The sequence below is a fragment of the Corylus avellana genome, chromosome 8 (genome assembly GCF_965113065.1).
Source record: "Corylus avellana chromosome 8, dhCorAvel1.hap1.2, whole genome shotgun sequence".
Lineage (NCBI taxonomy): Eukaryota > Viridiplantae > Streptophyta > Magnoliopsida > Fagales > Betulaceae > Corylus > Corylus avellana.
In genome coordinates this window covers 18,261,215-18,289,184 of record NC_142497.1, presented here as the reverse complement: position 1 = coordinate 18,289,184, position 27,970 = coordinate 18,261,215, and the positions used below count along the sequence as shown (strand labels likewise).

At 34.6% G+C, this 27,970-nt stretch overlaps 2 protein-coding genes and 1 pseudogene across 2 annotated transcripts; 1 reads left to right on the top strand and 2 right to left on the bottom strand.

Annotated features, from left to right (window-relative positions):
- The first annotated feature begins 26 nt into the window (after nucleotides 1-26).
- LOC132163042 (protease Do-like 1, chloroplastic) lies at nucleotides 27-3,580 on the top strand. The gene is made up of 7 exons (XM_059573242.2): nucleotides 27-35; nucleotides 278-349; nucleotides 881-918; nucleotides 1,125-1,311; nucleotides 1,452-1,604; nucleotides 1,813-1,947; nucleotides 2,431-3,580. Exons 1-7 carry the CDS (start codon nucleotides 27-29, stop codon nucleotides 2,506-2,508), a joined length of 672 nt encoding a protein of 223 aa, XP_059429225.2. The 3' UTR covers nucleotides 2,509-3,580.
- Nucleotides 3,581-4,236: 656 nt separating this feature from the next.
- LOC132163040 (putative receptor-like protein kinase At3g47110) lies at nucleotides 4,237-8,606 on the bottom strand. Its single transcript, XM_088519148.1, has 3 exons — nucleotides 5,927-8,606; nucleotides 4,652-5,118; nucleotides 4,237-4,266 (listed from the first exon to the last, which is right to left on the bottom strand). The coding sequence occupies exons 1-2, from the start codon at nucleotides 8,604-8,606 to the stop codon at nucleotides 4,664-4,666; spliced, it is 3,135 nt and encodes a 1,044-aa protein (XP_088375274.1). The 3' UTR covers nucleotides 4,237-4,266; nucleotides 4,652-4,663.
- Nucleotides 8,607-25,204: 16,598 nt separating this feature from the next.
- On the bottom strand, nucleotides 25,205-25,693 carry LOC148584223 (putative receptor-like protein kinase At3g47110; annotated as a pseudogene).
- Between the last annotated feature and the right edge of the window lie 2,277 nt (nucleotides 25,694-27,970).

Below are 27,970 nucleotides of genomic sequence, written 5' to 3'. Positions count from 1 at the left end.
GCCTAATTAAGGTTTAAATCTAATTAATGAGCCAGGTTAAATAATAAATTCTCATTTTTAACCTAATTATGACATTTTGAAACTCATCCAACATTTATCATAGTCCAGCAAATCTGACCACAAAGGAATCGTCATAGCAAACAGAGAATCTAATTAAGGGAAGAACTAAACTGCACAGAGAGTAAAAAGATAAAAGGTACTAATTTCAGATAAGTAAAACCGCAATGCAAACAGAGAATACCGACACAAGCACATGCTTATGAGCAAAACAGCATAGAACATACCTGACCCTGTTGGTATCTCCGCAGACCTGCTTGTTGGTCAAAAAGTTTATGCTATTGGGAACCCTGTGAGTAATACTTATTAATCTGCTTGCAGAATATATACTTTAATTGCAGTATTGCGTCAAAGTTGATTGTTTTGCTGTTATTTGAACAATATTACTACTATAGGATTACAGAGAACAATTCACTTTTGGCGAGCAAGGAAATAGTTGATTTCTTAGTTATTTAAATAACACCAAGTGTTAATTTTTTTTATCTATTTTTAATCCATGTGTGACAGATCACTTAGCTATTAAGCACATAAATTCATTTGCTTTTCATCTCATCTGGCCAAAGATGTCCCTAGCTATTAAGCACAAAATCATTTTTTGGTCTATAAGGATTAGAGCTTAATAGTGGCAGGATGCTTCCGGATAGTTGGTGGCTTGTCACTTTACTATTCATTAGAGTTTGTTACCTATAGTTGCCTCCAACTCTGCAAATTGCTAAGGAGTGCCTGATCAAGACTTCGAGCATGATTTACCGTGAATGTCACCAATTGCAGTTTATTATGGTTCAAATGAATTAATCCTCTGTTTTATTGTTTACTTTTGCAGTTTGGACTTGATCATACTCTTACAACTGGTGTTATCAGGTACAAAGCCTGTTGGGGTTTATTATCTTAATGCTAGTATATGTTTTTTAATACTATTTGAATTTTCTCTGTAAAGAATAAGCCAACATGACTATCAAGAAATGTGGCCTTTCATGTTAATTATCAAGAAATTAGAATGTCTTAACATGTATAAACAAATATGTGTTTTCTAATGTGTTCTTTATGTTTTGCTGTGGGCTTCGCAGAGAAATCAGTTCTGCTGCTACTGGCCGACCCATTCAGGATGTTATACAGACCGATGCTGCCATTAATCCTGGTAATAGTGGAGGGCCACTGTTAGATAGTGCAGGAAACCTTATCGGGATAAATACAGCTATATATTCTCCGTCTGGTGCGTCCTCTGGTGTTGGATTTTCGATCCCTGTCGACACTGTGAGTTATTATGTAGGCCTTATTTTTTTTTTTTCTTCATAGGAGAACTTTGGTATTAGCATCACTAGATCTAACTGAGGCAAAACTTCCTTATTTTATGCTGTAGACCAAGTCACTAATCATCATTCTTCCATATCCAGGTAGGTGGCATTGTTGACCAGTTAGTGAGATTTGGGAAGGTCACAAGACCAATTTTAGGGATAAAGTTTGCTCCTGATCAGTCTGCAGAGCAATTAGGGGTAAGTGGGGTGCTTGTCTTAGATGCTTCTGCTAATGGTCCAGCTGGTAAAGCGGTATGCACATATTCTATCCTTGAGTTTTATTTTACTTTGAAATGAATTTTCTGTCAGAAAAGTGGAATGCTCATTTTTGTTTAATATTTTGTATATCATTGTAGTTCGTTTCCTGGTTTAATATTATTTCTTTTACTGACATAAGCTTCTTAAGGTTGAAGGTTTTCTGCTTTCATTTAATCAGAGTTGATCAATCTCTATGCTGCAGGGCCTGCTACCAACTAAACGTGATGCCTATGGTAGGCTCATTTTGGGTGACATCATAACATCTGTGAATGGTAGAAAGGTCACCAATGGCAGTGATTTGTACAGAATTCTTGAACAATGTAAAGTGGGTGATACGGTATGGTGTTGTTTTGATTTCTTCAATATTCTTATGCTCTCTCTGTCTCTCTCTCTGGGATGGGAGATGTGAGGGGTAGAGTTGGTTTTTTCAAAATCGAAATCTTTCCTCTGATGACAATGAGCCATAGAATTTAAAACTTCATATGCTAATGTTTAGCGGTGAAGTATGAGAAAACATGGAAGAAGACTTATTTGAACATTCAGACAATTTTTGTGTGAGGAAATTCCATAGTGGAAGCTTTTGGACATTGGACATTGCGGAATGTAAATCACATCAATTAAATGCATGGCCTGAGCATATATATAGGATGTTATAAAAATTTCAACTTCTTGAGATTAACAGCGAGCTTAACCCATTGGCTTATCATGCAATAGATGAACTATTGCCTGAAGATATAAGGTGGTTAATTAAAAATTTCTTTAGATCCGAAGATGATTCTGTTAGTTTCTAAAAGTGTATGTTAATTATTTTGACATTCAGGTGACTGTGGAGGTGTTGCGCAGCGATCACAAGGAGAAGATTGCTGTAATGCTTGAACCGAAGCCTGATGAGTCATGATACACCTAGTGGTCCGGCATGTATATTTTAGGTACATATATATTTATATATTTAAGCACAGTAGATATACCTTGTTTTTGTGGCCTATTTCTTCTGGAATCTTTCCCACAAAATTGTTAAGCGCCAAGGATAGCTCTTGGAGAGAAGAAATATTTCCCAAGGAAGGTGAGATGCGTCCTGTCAAATTGTTTCCTCCAATCTGAAGCATCTCAAGCTTCTTCAAAAAGCCAAGCTCAACAGGAATGTTCCCAGTAAGTTTATTCCTTGTGAAGTCCATCACTCTGAGGTCAGGACAGTTGGTGAAGTTGCTCGGGATCTCCCCTGTCAACGAGTTATTGCTAAGAAGGAGATTCTGCAGTCTGAACAAATGAGTAACTTGTGGAATTTTGCCGTATATGAAGTTGTCGTGGAGATCAAACAACCTAAGAAAGCTGAGGTTGCCAATGAAAGGTGATATGGATCCACGCAAAGCATAGCCTTGTAGGTCCAAGGCTGTAACTCTTTGATGCTGACGGCTACATGAAATCCCCTGCCATCTGCAAAAGTTGATAGAATCATTCCAGGAGCTCAAGATGTTATGTGGGTCGTCTGCTATTAATTCTCTGAATCTGAACAAAGCCAGACGATCTGTCTCATTTATTGGAGCGGCAGCAATAGTACATTATGAGAAGCAGAGAAAGTTGAAGGAGGTGAAATATTGGAACAAGGCAGAGCAAGATGCAGAACATTATGAGAGTTCTTGTCAACTTCATCCATCTAATATATATCCAGCTACCATTACCAAGAGCCACTATTGGAGACCAGTATGGCATGAAACGACATAATAGTATGGAAATCATTGGCTGAGAATTGAAATAAGTGTTTCTATTCAATTCTAATAAGCTTGTTGCGGCTGCATATCTTTTTAAGGTACATTTGACTTGAAGGAGGTGAGTAGGAGACAAAATGGTGGTCGAGAGGATGCCTTTCAAAGCAATTGTCTTTGAGTTTCAACTTGAGTTAGCATTAATTAACAAAATAAACAAAATGTGGAATTGTTGACTTTTGCTTTCAATATAAATCTGTTCAACCATTCTGCCCGGGCCATGATTATATATCTTTTTTTCTTTGTAGAAATGGGCAACACATCTTTATAATAAGGTTAATTTGGACAGGTTTTTAATATATTACGGTGTTTACATCATTCACATGTTTGGTTTGGTTTGGTTTGGTTATCCTCGTCTACTTGATGACGTGTTGGCTGCCTACACAGAAAATCATGCCTCATGCCTGTTAGAATATATTTAGAATATTTTCTGATTTTATATTATTGATTTATATTTTTTTAAGTATAAGTCAATTAAAATTAAGCATACACAATTCGCATTAGAGACACATTACACACTTGTGATTTGCCTCACTAACATCCATCGCATCACAAAATGACTCTGCTGGTCTCATGGGCGATGTATTTCCTTGCAATCATAATTAATATTCAATGGATCGGAACTTTTTTTTCTGTAAATTTTAAAACTAGACTTGATGAAATATATATAGAATAAAGATTCGTAATACATGTAGATCAAAAGTCGGTTTGATTTATTCCAACAAAACACATACGTGCACAAACAGCCAAGACAATGCTAGCTCAACACACTACAAGCATTCGGGTCATTAGCGTCCAAATTTTTAAAAAGAAACTAAAAAAAAAAAAGGGCGTTACAAAGAGACTTTTCTACAACCATACTTCTTCACAAAGCTCCGTTTCCTACAAAACAACTTTTGCTCAAAAAACATAAGGAAACAAAAATCAAATCACTTAAAAAGTTACCAGTGGACTTAAAGAATTAAGATATCTTATAATTGTTTGTCCAAATTGCATTGAATTTGGGTAGCCACCATGAGGACATATGTGGGGCGTATGTGCCTTGGGCAACTTAGGGTTTGGGCTTCCTCAACCGAGAATAATTGGGCCCTACACTTCTCCTTGCTATGAGGTTACTCGAATTGCACGCAATTTGGGCAATTAATTATAATGGATCACAAATCAAACGTAAACAAGGTGAAAACTCTTAAATGAATGTTTTGATCCTAATAATATTGCTGGAAAGTCTACTTGTCTATCATTCGATAAACTTATATATCAAAATTTGTAGTGCCTTACCTTACTTGGTCCTTATTCATGGATCCTAACTTGTAGAAAATCATTTTTGATCCGATGTAGTTCCCTGGTGACATCTTCCATCTTCATTCTTTCATTTGGCGCTGCTAATGAACAAGCAAGGCTGATCTTGAAAATTGAAAGTAGGCACTTTTGCACATTAGAATTCATATGGCTTAGGTTCTCAATAAAGACTCTTTCTTCTACTGCCTCAATATCATTGTGATCATCGTTGTTGTAGTCATCTTCTTTTGTTGCCACTTCTAAATCTTCCACTTCTCTTGTGAGAAGATTTGGGTCTACAACTTGAACAAGTTTTTCTGTCGATGCCATTTTAACAAAGTTATGAAGGTTGAAACCATCTGTAAACATTTTGTCGGTGGGTCTCTTTCCTGTGAACATCTCCAACAAAAAAATCCCATAGCTATAGACATCTCCTTGTGCTGATGCCTCACCACCCATTCCATACTCTGCAATTCATATATTTCATACATAAAGTTAACGTGGTAATGATTTCAAATAGCGGTTTAATACATAATTTAAAAGAGTTGGGATTTTATATTTAGAAGCAACATATTTTATTTAGTCTTAGAAAATAATGTGAAAAATATTCTGTATTCTACAATTAGAACTCGTCAAATGTTTTGGGATTTTGGATAATAAAATAGGTCAATAATAGAATCCTATCAACTAATCATTGTCGTTCCTTCGTTTTAACTTATTTGTTGGACAAACTAAAGAGTATGTTAAAATATTAATTTAAACTCTTAAAATTCACAATTTCTTATCGACTCAATTTTTTAGGATAAATGGTAATTTAAAGTAAGTTTTAAGTCTAAACCTTGTACCCGTAATTTATCCCATACTTGAATTAAAATAATCCACATATTGTCTGGTCCAATGCAGATATGCATGTCTTTTCTTATATATGCACGCCTTATTAATCTCTATCAAAGCCTAAATACGATATGTGACCAATATTTTCAAGCAATGTATACAAAAGACCGGTTTTATTTTGAAAAAAGTTGTTCTCACCATTTTTATGGCAGGGTTTACATGTTCCCCTTCTTGTTAATTAGCCGACATATAAATTTGATATATATATATATATATATATATATATATATATATATATATATATATATATATATATATATGTATCTAATGGACATGTTATCAAAATAAGTATGGAGAGCATAGTAAAAAGACGGTTAGTAATACTTTTCAACTTGAACAAAATCATGATTTAAAGGATTTAAGATCGAAGTAGTGATGTACCTGGAGCAGCATAGCCAATAGTACCCTTTATTCCAGCTGTGCTAGTTTGATTTTGAGAATCATCATTTGTTGCAAAGAGGATCCTTGCCAAACCAAAATCACTTACTTTAGCAATCATGTCATCGTCAAGAAGAACATTGCTTGGCTTCAAATCACAATGAATGATTGGTGTTTCACAATAATCATGTAGATAATGTAGTGAAGAAGCTACATCAATCGCAATATTTAGTCTTTGAAGGAGGTTCAAATATCTTTGTGGACTTTCATTCTCTCTATCATGGTGCAGCCACTTGTCTAAGTTTCCATTTGCCATGAATTCGTAAACTAGTGCTTTGAATTCATTGCCGTTATAGTCCACGCTTGAGCAACAAGTTAAGATCTTCACGAGATTCCGATGCCGTATATTTCTTAACGCATTACATTCAGCCATGAAACTCTTGGAAGCTCCTTTCTGTTGAAGGTTCAACACTTTCACAGCAACCATCCTTTTTTCTTGATCAAGAATTCCTTTATATACAGAGCCAAAACCACCAGATCCAATTAAATTGCTAGGAGAAAATCCGTCAGTAGTTTGATAGAGCTCCTTGTATGAAACATTTGAAAGAAAGTTGGTTTTGGGGAGTGTAGAAGATGATTCTTTTTCTGATTTTCTCCTCCTATAAAGGAAAACAAATGATGAAAATAGAATAAAACATAAAACCCCACTAACAATTATGGCAGTTAATTTGAATATATGGGATTTTCCTTGCTTCATAACTTTGACATCGCATGCTTGTAGTTTTAGTTCTGTGATACCTCCACAAAGCTTTTTATTTCCTATCACTGATATTTCACTTGCATTTCGGAAGACTCCCTTGGTTGGTACCTCGCCTACCAAATTGTTGAATGAAAGATTCAAATACAGTAAAACATAAATTTTCTGTAGATCTTTAGGAATTATTCCCGAAAAATTGTTTCGTGAAAGATCTGCATAATGAAGGTCTTTCAAGGAAGATAGTGATGGAGGTAAGTTTCCTTCTAATGAATTACCCTGCAAGTAAAGGTTCTGCAAACTCGAGCAATCTCCAATGGTTGTAGGAATCTCACCAAACAAATTGTTTTCGGAGACATCCAAATGCACAATATTTTTCAAATTGCTTATTTCCGTTGGTAGGATGCCTGTTAATGAGTTGTGTGATAAGTTGAGTCCTAGTAATTGGGAAGAAAAACTCGTTTTGGGTATGGCTCCACTCAGGTTATTTTCTGAAATATCTAAGTACTGCAAACTTTTGAAGTTTCCAAAACTTGATGGAATGCTTCCGTCCAATTTGTTCTGTGATAGGAAAAGTTCGACCAATTGAGAGAGGTTCCCTAGCGAGGATGGTATGGGTCCCGACAATCTGTTTCCATACAAATACAATCCTTGCAGATTGTGTAACTTTCCAAAATAAGTGGGAATGGGTCCTGTGAACAAGTTTTCATACATGGCGAGAAGATTCAAGTTGATGAGATTCTCTAATGCTGCAGAAATAATTCCAGATATTTGATTGCCATAAATATATAAATCACTGAGTTGCTTCGACAAATTTCCTATAGAATCAGGTAAACTGCCTCCAAAATTGTTATCAAAAAACCCTAGCCTTTCAAGTTTGGTGCAGTTTTCTAAAGATGTTAAAAAATCCAAGTCCTTTACTGAATTACTTCCAAGATTATTTCCACCAACAACTAAAAGAGAGAGATTTAGCAGGTTGCCTAGATCAGTTGGAACTTGTCCCACGAAATTGTTATAGGAGAGATCAAGATATTCAAGCTGGGAAGCATTGGATAGAGAAACTGGGATTGGACCAGAGAATTCGCTATCAGCGATGTTCAAGATTCGGAGATTAGAGAGAGTGAGGCCTATATTGGCTGGAAGAGTGCCATTAAGTCGGTTACCTCCGACTTCAATGATCTTCAAAGTTGATATATTGTAAAAGGAATAAGGGAACGTACCAAATATATCATTTTCCACAACTGTGAAGTAAACTAACCTTTGCAAATGACCCATTTCATCTGGAATATTTCCCACCAAATAATTAAGCGCAAAGCCAAGTGCTTGGAGTGAAGAAACATTTCCCAGAGAAGGTGGGATGCCTCCCGTCAAATGATTTGTGGAAACGTCAAGCCACACAAGCCTCTTTAAAGAGCCGAGTTCAACAGGAATATTCCTAGTAAGGTTATTACTTTGGAAGTCCAGGACTCTGAGTTGCGGACAGTTGGTGAAGTTGCTTGGAATTTCCCCCGTTAACAAGTTACTGCTAAGATTGAGATGTTGTAGCCGGAGCAAATGAGTAACTTGTTGTGGAATTTCGCCGTGTAAGAAGTTTTCTGAGAGGTTGACCACCCTAAGAAAGCTGAGGTTGGCAATGTAAGGTGATATGGATCCACTGAAGGTATAGCCACGCAGGTCCAAGGCCGTAACTCTTTGATGCTTTCGGCCGCATGTAATTCCCTGCCATTTGCAAAAGTGGATGGAATCATTCCAAGAGGTGAAGATGTGAAATGGGTCATTGGTTATCATTTCTTTGAATTTGAGCAGAGCCATACGATCACTCTCGCTTGTTGGAGGGGCAGCAACCACAGTGATAGGTTGCAGACGAAGTAGGGTTATAGAAAAGAGAAGAATGACATCAAGGTATAAGTTGCGGCTATGAAGCTTCATTGGTAATGGAGAGAAGCAGAAAGTTGGTGAATTAATATTGGTGTAAGGCAGAGTGAGATACAACAAGGACTTGAATTTATGGTGTGAATTTACTATAGCCAATTTTCAACACACGATGTACGTTCTTGGACTCTTCTTTTAGGACTTGGATGTTATTGACTGAGAATATGAGATCCCCTCAAATTACTTAAAATTGAAAAATTTCATGTTACAAAATTGTGACCATTTATTTTAAATTTAATGATCTATAAAATGTTAATTGTTTTTGCATAACCGAGACATTAAGACTCGGTTCGGTTTGCAGAATAGACCCTTGGATTGGACTAGCTAACACTAGGTATAGCTAATCTTTTGTTTGGTAACACTCTATTTCTAGGAATAGTCTATTCTCATGGGACTACTAATCACATACACGCAAAGTTAGCTAAGTTACTCGAAAATGAGTGGTTTAGTTAATCATTTACTGTGAAATTAAAATTATTGTGTAAATTGCCACAAAACCCCATACCCTTCTCACATCCACAATCTCTCTTCTCTGCGCAAGGTATCTCTCTCCCCCTCTCTTCTCTATTTCTTGGATATTTCGTTCTCTCTCTAATTCTTTATATTTTGTTCTCTCTTTCTTTCTCTATCTCACTATTTCTCGTATTTGCGTCTTTCTCTTTCTCTATCTCTCTCTCTTTTTTCACGGATTATTCTGGTACAGTTTTTCTGCAAGTGCAGACGGATTTTTTTTTTTCTCTGTACCATTTCCTTAGTTTTTTATTTTATTTTTTATTCTGTTTTTTTATTTCTTTTGATTCTGTTTTTTTATTTCTTTTGATTTTTGTATTGTTTCTGCATAGTTTATATGTACTAATATGTTTTTTTTTTCTTCTCTGATTCATGAATTTTGTCTGATTCACTGAATTATAAAACTAAAACGGTTTTTTTTTTTTAAAAAAAAAAAAAAAAACTAAAACTGAATTATAATATTTTATGTTTTATTCTCCGTGTATATGTTTGATTCTCTGTTTCTGCATAGTTTAAACTAAAACAGATTTTTTTTTTCTCTGATTCACTGGTTCTCTCTTATCTGATTCATGAATTAATATATATATATATATATATATATATATATATATATATATAGTTGTTTATGTTTCCAAAAAAAAAAAGTCCTTAATAATATAAATTGTATTTGTATTATAAGGGTATTTTAAGAAATTTGACTATAATACGATTTCATTCATCAACTTATTGCATTGTACCAAATGAAGGAAAAAAATTAGCTAGTCTATTCCAAAGTTACAGTCAAACAAATGAATAAGAATAACTAATATATTCCACACTCTTCTATTCCTAGCAGTAGCTAATCATTTTCTAATGGACTAGACAATTCACAAACTAAACGATGCCTAAATGATTTTATGATGAAGCTTCATTGGAAGGGAGAGAACTCAGAGAAGGGAAGCAACGTATTTGTGAGCAAGATACAGAGTATTATGTATGTGTGATCTTTGTAGGACTCACTTAAGGGGGTATGAATTTATAATTTTCAAAGCACAAGTTCTTGAGTCCTTGACATCCCTGATACGTAATATCTTGAACGCGTGACAAGCTAGTGGGCCAATTCTTTTGGCAGAACACTGAAAAATACTTCCCTAGTTCCTACCATGACTAGAAAGGCTTTGACCGAACCCTAAAAGGTTTGTTTCTGCAATTAATTAATGTCTTGGGGTTGTTTTCGGAAGAAAAATCTTAAAAGACAGCAAGTAGTGATGTCTTATTGTCCTATCATGTCTTTACACCCTTACAATCCATGGATATGTCTTATTGTTTCTCTCTGAAAATATCCAATCGAAAATGATTGCTAAGCTAATAAAACATCTATAGATCATTTTTGGCCTCTCTCAACCTCAAAAACTAACTTAAGATGTGAGACTTTCTTTCACACTTATAAAGTGACCACCAACCCATTCCACAACCGATGTGAGATAATCTCAACAATCTTCTCCTTACACATAGGGTCCTGAGTCGGAGCAGCGACAACTCGTTTCTCCCATGGACTGTTGGGCCGAAACTTATTGGTAAACTTAGACTTTGATACCAGTGTTGGGTAGTTTTGGGCCTCTCTCAACCTCAAAAGCTAGCTTAAGAGATAAGGCTTTCCCTCACACTTATAAAGTGACTACCAGCTCATTCCACAACCGATGTGGGATAACCCCAATAGGATAGGTGGCCAGTTTCCTTCTATTGCCTATCTTCGTTGTTTCTTTCTCTATGGAAAATTATTCTTCGAAATCACCCTCTTTTTGGTCTTGTTATTTCTCTTACGTATAAGCTCGAAGTTCAAACTCTACTCCGGTGGGCATGTTTAATTAAAATGAGAGGGTGAATTAATAGTGTTAATGTTCGAACTCAAAATCTTTGATTTTGATAACATATTAAATCACTAATTATTTCAAAAATTTTAAAAATAAAAAGAAATAAATTTAATTATTTAATAAGTATTACAACACAAGCCACAGCGGCGGAGAGCAAGATACAGAGTATTATGTGTGCTATTGGTAGGGTTTAGGGTGTTAGAGAATTTTCATGGCACGAGTTCTTGAATCCTTGACCCGCTGATATGAAATATCTTGAACGCGTGAGAAGTGGGCCAAAAGAAATTGTTACAAGTCTTTTGGCAGAAGACTAAAAAGACTTCACTAGCATGACTCAAAGTCTTTGGCAACTTACGCTTATAGATGAAGCCTTAAGATAATATTTGCTCTCCAATTAGAGAGAGAAGTGTAAAAAAAAAAATTAGAAAATGACATTTAAAGAAAGTTGAGAGTTATAATAGATAATCTATTGGAGTTTGCATTAAAACATTGTCAATGTCCCCCATAATCCTATAAATTCAGGAAAAAAACAAAATTAAAAAATTAAAAATTAAAAACGAAAAAGGATTTTTTTTTTTTTTAAAAAAAAAAAACGAAAATTTCAATTTTTATATAAAAAAATCAATTTTTTTTTTAAATTTTTTTTAATTATATATATATATATATATATATATATATATATATATATACACATTGTTTTATGTTTATTCTAAAAGTTTTCGTGTTTTTTATTTTATTTTACTAACGATAATTTCATCATCGGGGGAACATTGACAAATTTTGGTAGTTTAGAAGATATTGTCGCAATTGAAAGTTTGAGAGAATATTATCAATTGGGTAATAGTTTAAAGGGAATATATAGACTTTCTCCATTATTTTTTAAGGCTATTAGAATATTTAAGTATCAATTTAAAGTTTGATTGAAATAGTAAAGGTATTAATGATATAAAAGTCCGCAACTAGTTGTAAAGTTTATTTATTGTGGAGACTTTTGTTATAAACAGCCCCAGCCCCTTTTTCTTTGTAATGGAGGTTGTAACATTCTTGAAATTGCACATTCTTTGTATTTGTAAACGGATCATTTTCAGCATTCATTCATTCATTCACTCAATCGTACGTCAAATCCATCCACTAGACACCTTTGTGGCCTATCTAGGCCTTGGGACATCCTTAAAATTCGATTTTTCAAAAGACAAAGATCCATAAATATCTAAAAGTTTCACGTGATTAATTTTTACCCAACCTTTTTAGTTTTGTCCCCTTCCTAAAATTTTCCCTAGTCAAGTTTAAGAGGTCTAACGCATTTAATTAAATGACTCGAGTAGGCCTTGGGACATCCTCAAAATTCTGATTTTTCAAAAGACAAAGATCCATAAATACCTAAAAGTTTCACGTGATTAATTTTTACCTAACCTTTTTAGTTTTGTCCCCTTCCGAAAATTTTCCCTAGTCAAGTTTAAGAGGCTTAGCGCATTTAAAAGGAGTGCTCCAAAACGTACGTACCCACTTTTCTTACTTTCACTGTCCTTTTTTGGAGCTTTTCTTACTTTCACCTTTTTTCCCCGACGACCGCCTTATTTCTCCTTTCTCTCCCCCCACTCACGCCAACATGCTCCCCACGCGTACCGGACAGCTCACTACCCACTTCCAAATTTGTTTTTTTCTTCTTTTGTCTTTTCCACTTTGTCTCACACACCTCCCCCAATCAAGCACTAATCAGCTATATATATATATATATATAATAGCTGAAATCTCATTCAGAAATGTCTTAAAATTACAACATATCGGCTATATCAGGCATAAAAAATTAAAAAAACAAAAAAAACTATATATATAAAATAGTTGAAACTTCATTCAAAAGTGTCTTAAAATTGAGACATATTAGCTATATTGGACATAAAAAAAAAAATATAAAAAAAATCAGCCAACTATCCCAATTATTTAAAATGCTATTTTTTTTTTTCTCTTTATATTTTCAATGTTTTCATTTTAAACCATGTATACTTATGGGAACAAATTTTCATTAAACATGTTTTTTTATTTTTCCTATTCAATTTAAATCATATATACTTATAGGACCAAAGATTTAAACATGTTTTAATGTATATGAATTAAACTAAAATAAAACCTCTTATGTTTTATGGGATTTTTTTCCGTTTATGTGATTTACTCAATTTTCGACCATTTTGAAAGTGTTTTTATGCTTTTGAAGGAAAAAATTTATTTATAAATATAAATGGAACATAAATACTTTCGAAACATCAACAAAAATTAAGCATTTCACATGATGTAAGGATTGATTTGATTGCGTTAAATGTTTAGTGAAATATTTTGTTTTATTTTGTATATATATATTAGTTTGCGTTGAAATATAATAGGTATTACAAAGATAATATTATAAACTAATGCTTTGATAATCAAAATCCACAGCTTTTCTTCTTGCATATATTTTCATTTTAAACTACTCACATGAGAACAAATATTTTAACATTTTTTAATTTATATGGAGTAAATTAAAATTAAGAGTCTTATTTTATTATTATTTTTTTAAATCATTTGAATGGTTTTATGAAATTTTTTTTGTTCATTTTTATGATTTACTCGAATTTTTTTTGAATTTTTTTTGTTTTTGAAAGCAAAAGAAGATACAAGTTTATTTGATTGTTGTCTAGAAAAGGAATAAAAACGCTTTCAGAACACCAAAGAGATAATTAAGCATTAAACATGACGTGAAATGATTTATTTGATTGCATTAAATATTGATATGTGATATATTTTTACACATATGGGAACAAAAAATTTAATATGCTTAATTTTAATGGATTAAAATAAAATTAAGTGTCATATGATAGTACTTTTTTTGTTTGTTGTGATTTATATATTCATGCAACGTTTTGTATAACTTTGTGTCACTATGTTTAGTAATGTACTGATGTATAACTTTGTTTTTTTTTATTATTATTATTTAAAGATGTGAGATATAATTTTATACGTCATTTTTAACTTATAATGAAAAGAACAATGAAGATGTGTTTAAATTTTAAAATTAAATTATAATGAAGAATCTTGCGCATAACGCAGGTTATAAGCTAGTATATATATGTAAAATAGCTAACTCCCTCACCGAAGTGCCCTAATATTTCAGCATATGCCGTGAACCCATTTTTCTTTAAGGCTAAACCGGTTTTTTAACTCATAATTTTTGAACCAATTTTTTAAGAGTGATTTGGTTTTTTAAGCATGAACCAATCATTAAATTAGCTTAATTAAAGATATTTAATTATATTTCAATAATTTTTCTTATATGTGATTTCATTAAGTTCAAAAATTTAATGCAAGATTTATTTTTTCAGAATTTTCTACTCCCCAAACTATAGTAGAAAGACAACATTTTAAATTTAAAAACATACTACATTAATTACTCATAATCGGCCATATCGGTAATAAATAAAAATAATAATAATAAAAAAACAACCAATTTATTGGTATTTCTTTATGCACTGGAGTCTTGATTTTTTTTTTTTTCTTTTTTTGGAACAGAAATCTGAGGATTTTATTGATTAAAGACGAGCATAAACTCCTACAGGGCAGAACAAAAAACTCTTATAGCACAAAGCATAAAACTTTGCAAAATAATAGCTACATGTTATAAGGTTACAAAGTCATAGATACAAACAAACATTCCTACAATCAAGTGTTATCTATGACTTCAATCTTCCGCTACCACACATACAAATACAATTAAAGAGCAAATCTGCTCCGAGCCAAATTTCCTAAAAAAAATTTATTTAAACTGGCCACGAGAGATAACCCTCTCACACCGAACTATCTAGGCCATGAGAAATAACCCCTCACACCGAACTATCCAGGCCATAAGAAATAAACCCTCACACCTAATTAGTCATCCTTGCTCATGAGGGCAGATCTAGAGAGAAGAAACTTCTTATTCAAAACAAAAAACAGAAACAAACAACCAGCAAGCAGTAGCAGTGGCCAAGAAGGAGATGAATGACAGAACACAGTAGAAGGTGGACGGATGCATAGGGTAAAGGCTGAAGTTTTCGATCTAGTTGGAGAACACCTACAAACATAAAGAAAAAATAAAATAAAAACCAAAAGAGGAGGGGGAGGGTAGGAGCGGGGAGTAGAAGCCGAAGGGGAGTCAAATCTGTTTTCTGAGGATAAAAACCTTCGTCTTGATTGATTATTTAAATGCAATCATAGAACTTCAGTTGTGAAGAAATTTTTTGTGAAACAACAAAAATAGTGATGGTTAATTTTTGTGAATAAATATCTTTAGTCCAATTAAGGTCCTTAATTAGGATAGAAGTAACTAGGGATGAAAAAGCGCTTGCGGTTATTGCCAATAACTGCTAATTGTTACCGCTTAGGAGGTTAGCGGATAGCGGTTAGTAAACATATAACCGCCCGTTATAACCACTTTTTTCAAAGTTGGGCCTTTGGTAAAATTCCTTTATAAAGGAAGCCGAAACTACCAGTTCCTATTAAATTTCTTGGCGATAATTCGCTAGTCATGTGATGCAGTTTTGTGTATGAAACTTTTGAAATAATGTCACTTTCTAAGAGAGTGAAAGATGATTTCTTTCCTGATTTTTTCCTCTTGTAAATAATAAGAGATAAAGCAAGCATAATCATGAAAAACACAGCCCCACAAACAATTATGACTACTAATTTGAAAGCATGAGATTTTCTTTGTTTGATAACTTTGATGTTGCATGCTTTCAATTGCAGGATCGAGATACCCCCACAAAGCTTTTTATTTCAATCACTGATATTGTGCTTGCATTACTGAAGACTCCTTTTGTTGGCACCTCACCTTCCAAATTATTAAAAGAAAGATTCAAATATCGCAAAATAAAGAGTTTCTGTAGATAATTCAGAATCAAGCGTGACAAGTTGTTTCGTGAAAGATCTAAATAGAGAAGGCCTTTCAAGGAAGCCAGAGACGGAGGCAAGGTTCCTTGAAGTGAATTACCCTCTAAGTAAAGGTACTCCAAGCCCCAGCAATCTCCAATAGTTGTAGGAATCTCACGAGATAGATTATTGTCAGAGACATCCAATTGATACAGACTCTTTAAATTGCCTACTGCCAATGGTAAGGTGCCAGTTAATGAGTTTTGTGATAAGTTGAATTCTAGTAATTGTTCCCAGTAAGTTTATTCCTTGTGAAGTCCATGACTCTGAGATCACACTACAAACAATCTGCCCTTTATTGACGTGTCTAAATGGACACGTCAAAAAAAATATCTTTGTCGTGTTGGATTTTAACACGTCAAAAATTTTTGACGTATCAGATTGGCACGTCAAAATTTTTTGACGTGTTCCATTAACACTTCAAAACTTTTTGACGTGTCATTTCTAACACGTCAAAACTTTTTGACATGTCTAACTAATACGTCAAAAATTACAATTAATTATAATTATAATTAGGTATTAATTGGTATCAAAAATATGTATTAAAAAAATAATGTAGTGAATTAATTTTAATTGGCATGAAAAATTAATTTTATCATATTAGTATAAATTAATTGGTATATATGTATACGTATATATCACATGCATGCCAATTAATATATATATCATATGCATGCATATATATGATATTATCATATGTATGCATGCATAATCATACTACTGTATATATACCAATTAATATCATATATATGATATTATCATATGTGTACATGCATAATCATACTATTGTATATATACCAATTAATATCATATATATGATATTAATTATCATATATATGCATGCATAATCATACTATTGTATACCAATTAATATAATTATCACATGCATGCTTATAAATCAACCATTTCATTAATATTAATTTGAATATGATATTATCATGCATAATATTGAGCCCTCATGATATTATCATGCTATCATATTCAGTAATATTAATATGATAACCATATTAATTTTTAAAAAATATATAAGTCATACAGAATACTTTTATTTTATAAGACCCGCAAACCTCACATGAACTCGACCAACACAAAATATGTGGTCGGTGAGTGGATTATTAAGTCCTCATTAAAAAATGGATTTAATTATCTGTACATTTAGAATATTAATTTATTTATTCTCTAATTAGTTTTAAGTATATTGTATGGATAATGTGTTATATAAGAGAAAAAAAAATGATATAATGAATAAATAAATGATATAAATTAAAATTTAAAAGTTTAAAAATTTAAGTTGGTATTTTTGACGTGTCAGATATGACACATCAAGAAGTTCTTGATGTGTCACATGTGAACACGTCAAGAAATTTTGACGTGCCACAAGAAGCTCCTCGGGAAGGCGCAATTCCAGCTGGAGTTGTGCCTTCCCTTTTTTTTTTTTTTTTTCATCTCTTTCTTTCTCTCCCCCGTGCTACGTACTAGACCTCCATCCCCTCCGCCATTTTTTTTTTTTTTTTTTTTCAGCTTCAGCCTGCTGTGCTTCACACAGCCCTCCCCTCTGCATTTCTCTCACCCGCTCTCTCTCTCTCTCACTACGTACCTAGCTCGCCGTTCTCTCTCTTTTTCACGTTCTCTCTCTCTTAGCCATGCCCGTCACCGCCACTTCTCCCTCCAGTAATCATGACCTCAAACTCTAGCGGCCTCTCATGTGTTCTTCGACTCTCGAAAATCAGGTATATATATATATATATATATATATATATATATATATATATATATATATTTATTTATTTATTTATTTATTATATAAATATATAATTTACAGTGTATATTATTATATATTGTTGATGTAGTTATATTAGCAAATTAAGTTTACATGTTAGCTAATTAATTTATTTGTTTGACATATATGTTTTGTATGGTGAGAATATTGTTTAATGTATTTGCATGCATGCAAAATTACGTACCCTAATATTTTTAAATTAGGTTTTTTTGCAGATTTTTGCATTTAGATTTAGACCCATATTTTGTGTAGGTTTTGCTTTTGCACATTATCAGAACCAAAAATAAAAAAATAAAAAAATAACAAATAACAAATAACAAATGCATATTTATTTTGGTCGTTAATTTATGTTTAGATTTTGAAAATTTAGAATAAGTATGTAAATGTTAAGAACGAAAAAGCAAAAGAAAACAAATAACATAGCTAGATGGATTTATTTTATCTACACTCCCCATATATAACAAATGCATAAATGTTATAATAAACGGAAAAAAAAAAAAAAAAAAAAAAAAAAAAAAAAAAACCAACATTTAACCTAGCTAGCTATATATAATTTATCTAGGGCCCCATATATAAAAAATTAATTTAGATCTTACAAATTTAGATTATGTAAATATCATAAAAAACGAAAACAAAAAAATTACAACAAATAAGATAGCTACATCTATTTTATCTAGGGTCCCCATGTATAACAAATGTATTTAAATTTGGACCTTAATTTTGTTTAGGTTTTGCAAATTTAGATTATGTATATGTTATAATTAAAACTAAATGTATGTGTTTATTTGTTAAAAATAAACAAACAATTGAAACGATGTACTTAAAGAAATACACTAAAAAAAAAAAAATAACATCTAATTAACTAACTTAGATTTATTTTATTCAGTTAGGGTTTCAGTAACTAAAGCTATGGACAAGAGTTGGATGACAAAGTCTAGAGGTACGAGGGAATACAGAGACGAGTGTAGATTATTCATGGACTTCGCAGTTAGGAACTGTACAATCCCTGATGAAAAAATTCATTGCCCATGTAAGGCGTGTTGTAATAAGCAGTGCCACCCGCCAAGTTCGGTATTTGACATTTGACAGGGGGCAAAGGAATAATGACTACATGCAAAAGCTGGTATTATCACGGTGAGAAGCCTGTCCGGTCTCCTGTTGCAGTCTCTACTTTGACTACCACGATCACAGATAAGGAAATAGGCACAGCACAAGGTGAAAACATGCAATCAATGTTGCGTGATCTATTTAGTATGCATAGTGTCATGGAAGACAATTGTGAGCCTGAAGTGGTGGTATAGGGGAATGAAGAAACTGTGAATGAAGAAGCCGACGATGGTGACGTACTAAAGTACTACAACTTGCTTAAGAAGGCAGAGAAGCTACTTCATGATGAGACCAAATATAGCAAGCTTAGTGCTACTGTACATCTGTACAACTTGAAGTGTGTTGGCGGACTTAGTAACGCAATATTTTCATCTTTCCTTGAGTTCATCAATCAGTTGCTGCCTCCGAGTGAAGAAGCTTTGATAGTTAATACATATGATGCGAAAAAGTTTCTAAGGGACATAGGCCTCGGGTAAGAGAAGATCCCGGCGTGTCATAATGATTGTATGTTATTTTAGAAGAACAATAAGGATTTGGATACATGTACTATTTGTGAAGTATCCAAGTGGAAAGATAAAATTCATTTGGATGAGGATGGTCAACCCATATCATCGAGTAAGAAACGACCGGTTAAGGTGTTGCGGTGGTTTCCACTCATACCACGACTACATAGACTGTTTATGTCAGAGCATACTGCCCCTATATGAGGTGGCATGCAAAAGGCCGAACTAAGGACGGTGTATTAAGGCATCCGGCCGATGGTGAAGCGTGGAGAACATTCGATAATTTACATCCAGACTTCTCAGCGGACAGCAGGAACGTCAGGCTTGAACTAATCTCAGATGGATTTAATCCATTCGGGAACATGAGCACATCCAACAGCACTTGGCTTGTAATGCTTGTACCGTACAACTTGCCTCCTTGAACGTTCATAAAACAAATGTCATTTATATTATCCCTGATAATCTCGGGCTTAAAGTCACCTGGAATGGATATATATGTCTACTTTCGACCCTTAATTGAGGAGTTACAGGCACTATGGACTGTAGGTGTACGCACATTTGATGTGTCCAAGAAAAAGAACTTTGTGTTGCGAGCGCAGTTGATGTGGACAATTAATGACTTCTCAGCATACGCAGATTTGTCCGGGTGGCCTAACAGGGGTGAGAAGACATGTCCCCTGCTATATGTACTCGACAAGGTCAAATAGGTTAAAACACAGCAATAAATTTTGTTATATAGGGCACATGCGATACTTGCCCATGGATCATCCATGGAGGAGGAGCAAAAGAACATTTGACGGCAAGCAAGAATTAGAATGTGCCCCCGATGTGCCAAGTGGAGATGAAATCTTTAGACAATTAGAAGATATGGCATTTGTGGATAAGAATGCTGGTAAGACAAGGACGGATAATAAGAAAAAAGATAAGAAACGGAAGAAGAGTGGGCCTATAGAAAGAGGAGGCGAGATGCTAACGTATTGTGGAAGAAGAAAAATGTTTTTTTTAGGTTGCCGTATTGGAAAGATAATCTATTGCGTCACAACCTTTATGTCATGCACATTGAAAAAAATGTGATAGACAACATACTTGTCACAATACTGGACATTCCAGGGAAAACGAATGACAACCTCCAAGCCCGCACAGACTTGCCAGAAATGGGGTTGAGACATACACTTCATCCATACACGGGCGAAGATGGTCAAACATATATGCCTGCAGCTTACCACACGATGTCTAAGGATGAGAAGACACATTTTTTGAAAGTGCTTCAAAATGTAAGGGTGCCGGATAGATATGCCTCGAACATTTTCCGATGTGTACGACTTAGTGATCGTACGATATCTGGTTTGAAGAGCCATGACAGTCACATCATTATGCAACAACTTCTCCCTATTGCATTGTATGGATCACTGCCAGGTAACGTAGTTAGACCATTTCTCGGGATGTCTGCATTCTTCAGGGGCCTATGTTCAACGTCATTGACACAAGAGGATATGGACCGACTAGAAGTTGACATCTGTATCACTTTGTGCTAGATGGAATAGGTCTTCCCCCAAATTTTTTTACCGTGATGGTTCACTTGGTCGTGCATCTTGTCCGTGAATGCCGACTCAGCAGACTAGTACAGTATAGGTGGATGTATCCAGCAGAGAGGTAAAATAACTTTACGATTATTCATCAATTTATTTTCCTCCGTTATAAAACCGTCACTAACTGTAATGAATGAATTATGTTCATATGTAGGAGCTTTAGGGGGTTCAAATCTAATGTTTGCAATAAAACAGCTTCTGAGGGTTGCATTGCGAAGAGCTACATAGGAATTGAGTTGGTGGCGATCTGCTCGAGGTATTTAGATAACGCACTAACATTTCACAATAGGGCTCAAAGAAACCTGGATGGTTCAAAGGGGACGAAAACACAAGTCATCCTCGACCGTGTCACATTGACACAAATTCACCCATACATTATGTTTAACTCATACGAGTTCCTTCAACTATGGACGTAAGTCCTGTTACTAGTTTATGCAACTTCAATATCACTTTGTACCCTTAGTTGTGAATTATAATATAATTTAAATTTCGTATTGTAGGGTGCTCATGGATACACATAGGCGGTCATGCGATAGAGGGCGAATGACGGAGGATCAGTTGGAAACCCAATATCATGCCCTGTTTTACGATTGGTACCGTGACTACGTAAGAGTACCTTGATGTTTAACTATTACAGTCAGATTATATTTATTTATTGGTTCATAACAACTAACAAAACTAACTTCTTTATGGTCAATTGTACGTAATATACTCGCAGGTCGATCGATTGGACGATCGACGCAGGAAGGAAATAGGTGACAAACTGGTTATGCATTATAGAGGGCCGAAAGAGACAGCTACCAGATATAACAGATATGTGGTTAACGGGAAGCTATTTCGCACTCATGCATTCGATGCCGAAAAGAGGATGCAGAACAGCAGTGTGTGCGTGCCGACTATAGATGGTGAAACGTACTATGGGAAGTTGACAGAAATAATTGAGGTGGAGTACTTTGACAAGACCAAGTATGTTTTGTTCAAGTGCGATTGGGTGGACAACACGAGAGATAGGGGGTACAAGGTAGACGAGTATGACATGATGCTTGTCAGCTTCAAAAACCTTATCCACCAGGGTCAAGAAATTACTGATGAGCCGTATGTGCTAATGTCACAAGTTGTCCAAGTCTTTTACGTCGAAGATGAAAGGGACCCTAATTGGTTTTGTGTTGTCAGGACTAAACCTAGAAACGTATACGACGTTGGTCAAGGTGAAGGTCCTGATGATGAATATGCTGACTATCACGAGTGTGAGCCGCTCTTATTGACCAGCAATAATGAAGTGGATCTGTAGGATGACATTGACTACATCTGACAAGACTTAGATCCTATGTAATAGTATGTGGTTTAAAAAAAATTTGCTCTAATAATATATGTAGTTCACATTAATTGACTTGTTTTCTGTTATTTTTTTCTACATTGATTGGTTATTCTGGTGCATATTTTATTTATTGTATACATAATTAATTGAGTGCGTTATGTATTTCACAGGTTCATACGAGTACTAGGGGCAAGAGTAGACAATGGAGTTCCCCGCATGTAGAGGACCAGGGGTATAGACCAGTACTTCCTGAGCATGTGGAAGGGTCTCAGTCATATCAGTCTCAGCCGGTTCCCGTATGACACGGAGCAACCATATGATCGCCTTACTCCGCTGCCTACGATGAGTGCGTTAGGGATTTGTGCACATGGCGAGGTAGAGCGGTTGTTCCCCCCCCCCCCCCTGAGGAGAACACAGGTATCCCATACTGTGAGCCATCCCAGCTGATGATAGAGAGACACAGTACTATCCGGAGGACGTGGATGATGGCTTAGGTGACCCGCATTCGCCAGCTCCGGACAATAAGTAAGTATATATGCTTCAAATACCAATATTAAATACGTATATAATTTATGTTGTTACTATTGAATTCTAAATAATTAACATTTGCAATTATTAATGTGTTAGGCATTGCGCAAGACGGGCACACCCAAATTCAGGTGGTGAACATCCCACCATTGAACAAGATGTGGGATGTCCCCCCTGGGCAATAGGTCGTGTGCGAGTACAATAGGGCCTGTCAGCCTGTAGGATTTAGCGGGGTAAAATTTCGAAGGTCGACCGGCAACATCATAATGAGCGGGAATTATATTAGACTACGAGACTAATGGACGGATGTACGGCCCCGTATGAATGAGGATATATGGGACGCCCGGATGGTATGGTTAAACTCTTTCTTCTATTTTCGCATGTGTATTTTAATATTTTCAACGTTGTTAATGCGTAAATTATATACCTAACTTTTTCAACTTGTACAGGGTTGAGTTCTACATCCCGCCTGAGTACAATCTTGAGGCAATTAAAAGAAACGCATTCAGAGACATGGGCGTGAAGCTGAAGAGTTGGAGACACTTGATAAAACGCACGTTAAAAATCAAGCTGGGCAATACTCCAGACACAGTGAAGGCGAGAGAATGGGTCAGGATCCCGTTTCGGCATACAACTCCGAGGACTTGAATGTCTTGTTGGCTAAATGGTGCGACCCGAAGAATCAGGTAGGTCAGAAGTGTAGTTTAATTAATTGTAATTGTGTTAGGCCTGACATTTTAAGGGTGGTATTCATGTAGGAGTATGCTGCCTATATAAAGGCATTGCAAGCAAAAAACAACACACCTTACTGCACCGAGTCGATGAGCTTCGCTAGGGTGACACATCAAGAGGTATTTATCTTATTTACCGCATATATATTGATTTTTTTTTCTATGCAGACCTTATCTTTGGGCACTACTTTGATTCGAGCGCAAAATTATATCTCGACACACACGAAGAAGGATGGTGGCTATCTAAATGAAATAGTCAGGGAGAGTTGTGTAAGTACTCACCGATATATATTTTGATAAATTATTTATGATTAACCTTCCTTATATGAGATACTAACTTGTTATTTAACGTACATGAGAGGATGAAGAAATTGATGTCCACTGACCCGGCATTGACATCAATCGTGACTGAAGGGACGGTACGGTGGACACCTAATGATGCGTATGCTCAGGCGTACAGAAATAAGTCTGAGTATGCTGGCAGGGTCCGACAGGTGGGTCTGAATGTTCTGCTGGTGCAGGGCAGCATACATTCGTACTATACACCGTCCCAGGCACGGTCTCAGAATCTTGGGAGTTTCTCGTTCTCACAGATGACAGATAGGATTAGAGAACTTGAAGAGGAGCGGGCAGAACAAAGATGTGTGATGGATGAGATGGCCAAGTAAATTGAAGAACAAAAAGCCTAGATAGCAGAGAAAGATGCCATCTTTTAGGCCCGTTTCCGTCAGCTTGAGGCTATGTTCGCGTCGACCTCTGGATCTGCGCCTTACAGAGGTAATGATATATTTTGTGTTGTTTTTCTAACAGTTGTTAACTGTTAAAAACCCTTAGGCTTCACAAAAGTCCCAGTTAGCAATGCTTTGTTATAGTGGTCCATTTTAGAACTAACATATATATTTGCATCACTGTATAGACATGTCTCAAATTTTTGTATTGATTATTATTGGTTCACAATTCATTTGCAGGTAATGCAGATTAAGCGTTGGGGGATGACTTTTTTGGAGTTGGACTGAGAACGTCGTTTATCATCACTGTTTGTATATATTTTGTTTATTGGTTTGTATATAGTCGTTTGTTGATGTATATAGTTAGATCAAACTATATGTTTGTTGAGACTAATTAAAACTTATTTGTAGCAGATAGTCTAGAAGTGTTTGATTGTATATTTGTTTTGCCTTGTGTTGGAACGGCGTTTTCGATGTATATATCTGTTTTGTTATGTGTTGTGTTGGAACGTAGTATATGTGTTGGAATTTTGTTTAATGAAGTTGTATTGGAATTTCATATGTATTGAATGTATGGGAAATTGGATATGTATTAGATATTGAATATTAGATATGTATTGCATATGTATTGAATATTGGATATGTATTGGAATTGTGTTGGATATTGGAATTGTAATATTTAATTGAATATATATATATATATATATATATATATATATATATATATATATATATATATATATATATATTTTGACGTGTCAAATGGAGTGACACGTCAAAAAAATCTCCAAATTTTTTGCTGCCACGCCAAAATTTAGAACGTTAAAATTTTTTTTGACGTGGCAACACTGCCATGTCAAAAAAAAATTTCACGTGCTGAAACTCGACACGTCAAAATTTTTTGACGTGGCACTGTAGACACGTCAAAAATCTAAAATCGGTTTAGAAATGTCAAAAGGCGTACGTCAGAAGGGGTTTCTGATGTGACACGTCAAAAACTCCTAGTCAAAAATTCACTGCATTTTTGTAGTGACAGGACAGTTGGTCAAGTTGCTCGGGATCTCCCTTGTCAATGAGTTTTTGCTAAGAAGGAGATTCTGCAGTCTGAACAAATGAGTAACTTCTTGTGGAATTTTGCCGTATATGAAGTTGTCTTGGAGATCAACCAACCTAAGAAAGTTGAGGTTGCCAATGAAAGGTGATATGGATCCACGCAAAGCATAGCCTTGTAGGTCCAAGGCTGTAACTCTTTGATGCTGGCGGCCATATGTAATCCTCTGCCAACTGCAAAAGTTGATAGAATCATTCCAGGAGCTCAAGATGTTATGCGGGTCGTCTGCTATTAATTCTTTGAATCTGAACAAAGGCAGACGATAGGTCTCATTTGTTGGAGTGGCAGCAATACTGGTTGGTCGCTAGCAGAGTAAGCTGATAGAAGAGAGAAGAATGACATGAAGGTTTATGAAGCATAATGCACGTATGTTGAGGATGTGAAGCTTCATTGGGTTGGAGAAGCAAAGAAAGTAGGTGAAATATTGGTGCAAGGCAGAGCAAGATGCAGAACATTATTAGAGTTCTTGTCAACTTCATCCATCATTCCATCTAATATATATCCAGCTACCATTACCAAGAGCCACTATAGTAGACCAGTATGGCATGAAAGTATGAATCGACATAATAGTAATTCAGCATTTGAAGACCTTCTGGAATCTGGATAATTTATGGAAATCACTGGCTGAGAATTCAAAGGAGTGTTTCTATTCAATTCTAAATAAGTCAAAGATATGCTTGTTGCGGCATTCGTGTTAAGGTACATTTGACTTGAAGGAGGTGAGTAAGAGACAAAATGGTGGTCGAGATCCAGGATGCCTTTTAAAGCATTTTACAAAAAAGGAGAAGAATGACACCAACTCACCAAGGTATGTAGTGCATAGTCCAAGTAGTTGCGGGTATGAAGCTTCATTGGAATGGGGAGAAGGGAAGCAGAGTATTTGTGAGATATTGTGCGAGGCATAGCAATGTAGGACTCACTTGAGATCCCCTCCAATTACTTAAAATTGGAGATTCTCATGTCATGAAATCGTGGCCCTTTATTTTAAATCTAGTGGTTTATAAAATGTCAGCTGCTTTTGTATAACCAATGCATTAAATTTTGATTTCAAGCTAGCTTTTATTTTATCGAAATTTAAATGATTTTATAAATTATTGAATTTAAAATGAAGGGCCACGATTTCGTAACATGAGAATATCATATTCTTCTCGTATACAAGATTGGAGTTGAAGGAAAAGACACAGTGATTTCGTTGAAACAATACAGCACACAGAGCAATGTGCCAAGAAATGGATGGATGATTAATGGCATTTTTGCGAAAGTGCAAAAGTGAAAAAGTGAAAATGTTTTTATGTTAATATTTTTGGAAAATGGTGATGAACCTTGTCTAAGCCAACTCCAACCCTTTTACCAAACAAGGCCTAAACATGACCGCTATGACACGGTTCCCAGCAACAAGTGCGAATTCAGAAGCTAGAAATCCCACATTTGATAGTGGACTTGGGATATGGGTTTTCAATTTCAACAAGCTTAGATTTTGGGAATTTGAGACCACCCTAGTGGAAGACTTTTGAGGTGTCTGCCACTAGCAATAACAATACGGTGCCATGAGCGAGAGCGAGAGAAAGAAGTGAAAGAATTTAATTAAAAACAATATTTAAAAAATCTAGAAAGTTATATTGAAAAGTTAGTAGCTAAAAAAATAAGAGAAAAAGTAAAATTTATTTTTCATCTTTTCTTTTATCCATCTTTATATACTGAATGGGTAAATTCATCATTAAATTTGTGTGTGATTCACATAAATTCACAAATTCAATAAATAATTCATTGAATTTACCAAAAAAAAAAAATAGTTAAAAAAAATAATATATAACATAACTCAAAATATAGTTTAGTTTATTTTTTATTTTAATGTTTAAAAGAATATGGGTACGTATTATAGGAATTAAAAAAAATAAAATGTAGCCTTTTTTACACATTTTAGTAGTTTGATGGACTACTTTAATACATTTTGAATATTGTAGGACTCTATTACAAACGGGTGTTAGTTTGAAGGGCTTTTTATATTTTTTCCCAAAATATAATTATATTTTAAATAGTTAAAATAGCCGCCCCCTTGAAGATAGTCTAAGGTCTAAAATCTTCCTTCAACACCAAGAAAAATTTTCATAAGTCCTCACATCCAAAACCCTTTATTCCTAATGTAGTGGTTTGATGTTGCGAATCATTCGTTGTGGGATGTAGTTGTTTTCGCATGAGGCTCTATCTTAAACATACACAATTTGCATTAGAGACGAATAACACACTTGTGATTTGCCGCACTTACATCCATTGCATCACAAAATGACTCTGTTGGTCTCATGGGTGATGTAGCTTCCTGTACTTATTTTACTTGCGATCAGGATAATAATTAATATTCAATGAAACTTTTATTTTTCTGTAAATTTTAAGACTAGACTCGATGAAATATATATAGAATAAAGATTCGTACATAATACATGTAGATCAAAAGTGAGTTTGATTTATTCCAACAAAACACATACGCCCACAAACAGCCAAACCAATGCTAGCTCAACATGGGCATTACAAAGCAACTAAAAAAAAAAAAAAAAAAAAAAAAAAAAAAAACATGGGCTTTACAAAAGAGACTTTTCTACGACCATACTTTTTCACAAAGCTCCGTATTCCTACAAAATTACATGGTACAATAAACAAAACAACTTTTGCT

Bases quoted from the DNA above. Each gene is read 5' to 3' on its own strand.
- LOC132163042 (XM_059573242.2), top strand. The intron at 1,312-1,451 runs GTGAGTTATTAT...TTCCATATCCAG, and splicing joins TTTCGATCCCTGTCGACACT to GTAGGTGGCATTGTTGACCA. The intron at 1,605-1,812 runs GTATGCACATAT...TCTATGCTGCAG, and splicing joins ATGGTCCAGCTGGTAAAGCG to GGCCTGCTACCAACTAAACG.
- LOC132163040 (XM_088519148.1), bottom strand. From the start codon at position 8,606: ATGAAGCTTCATAGCCGCAACTTATACCTTGATGTCATTCTTCTCTTT. The intron at 5,119-5,926 runs GTACATCACTAC...TATGAATTGCAG, and splicing joins TATTGGCTATGCTGCTCCAG to AGTATGGAATGGGTGGTGAG.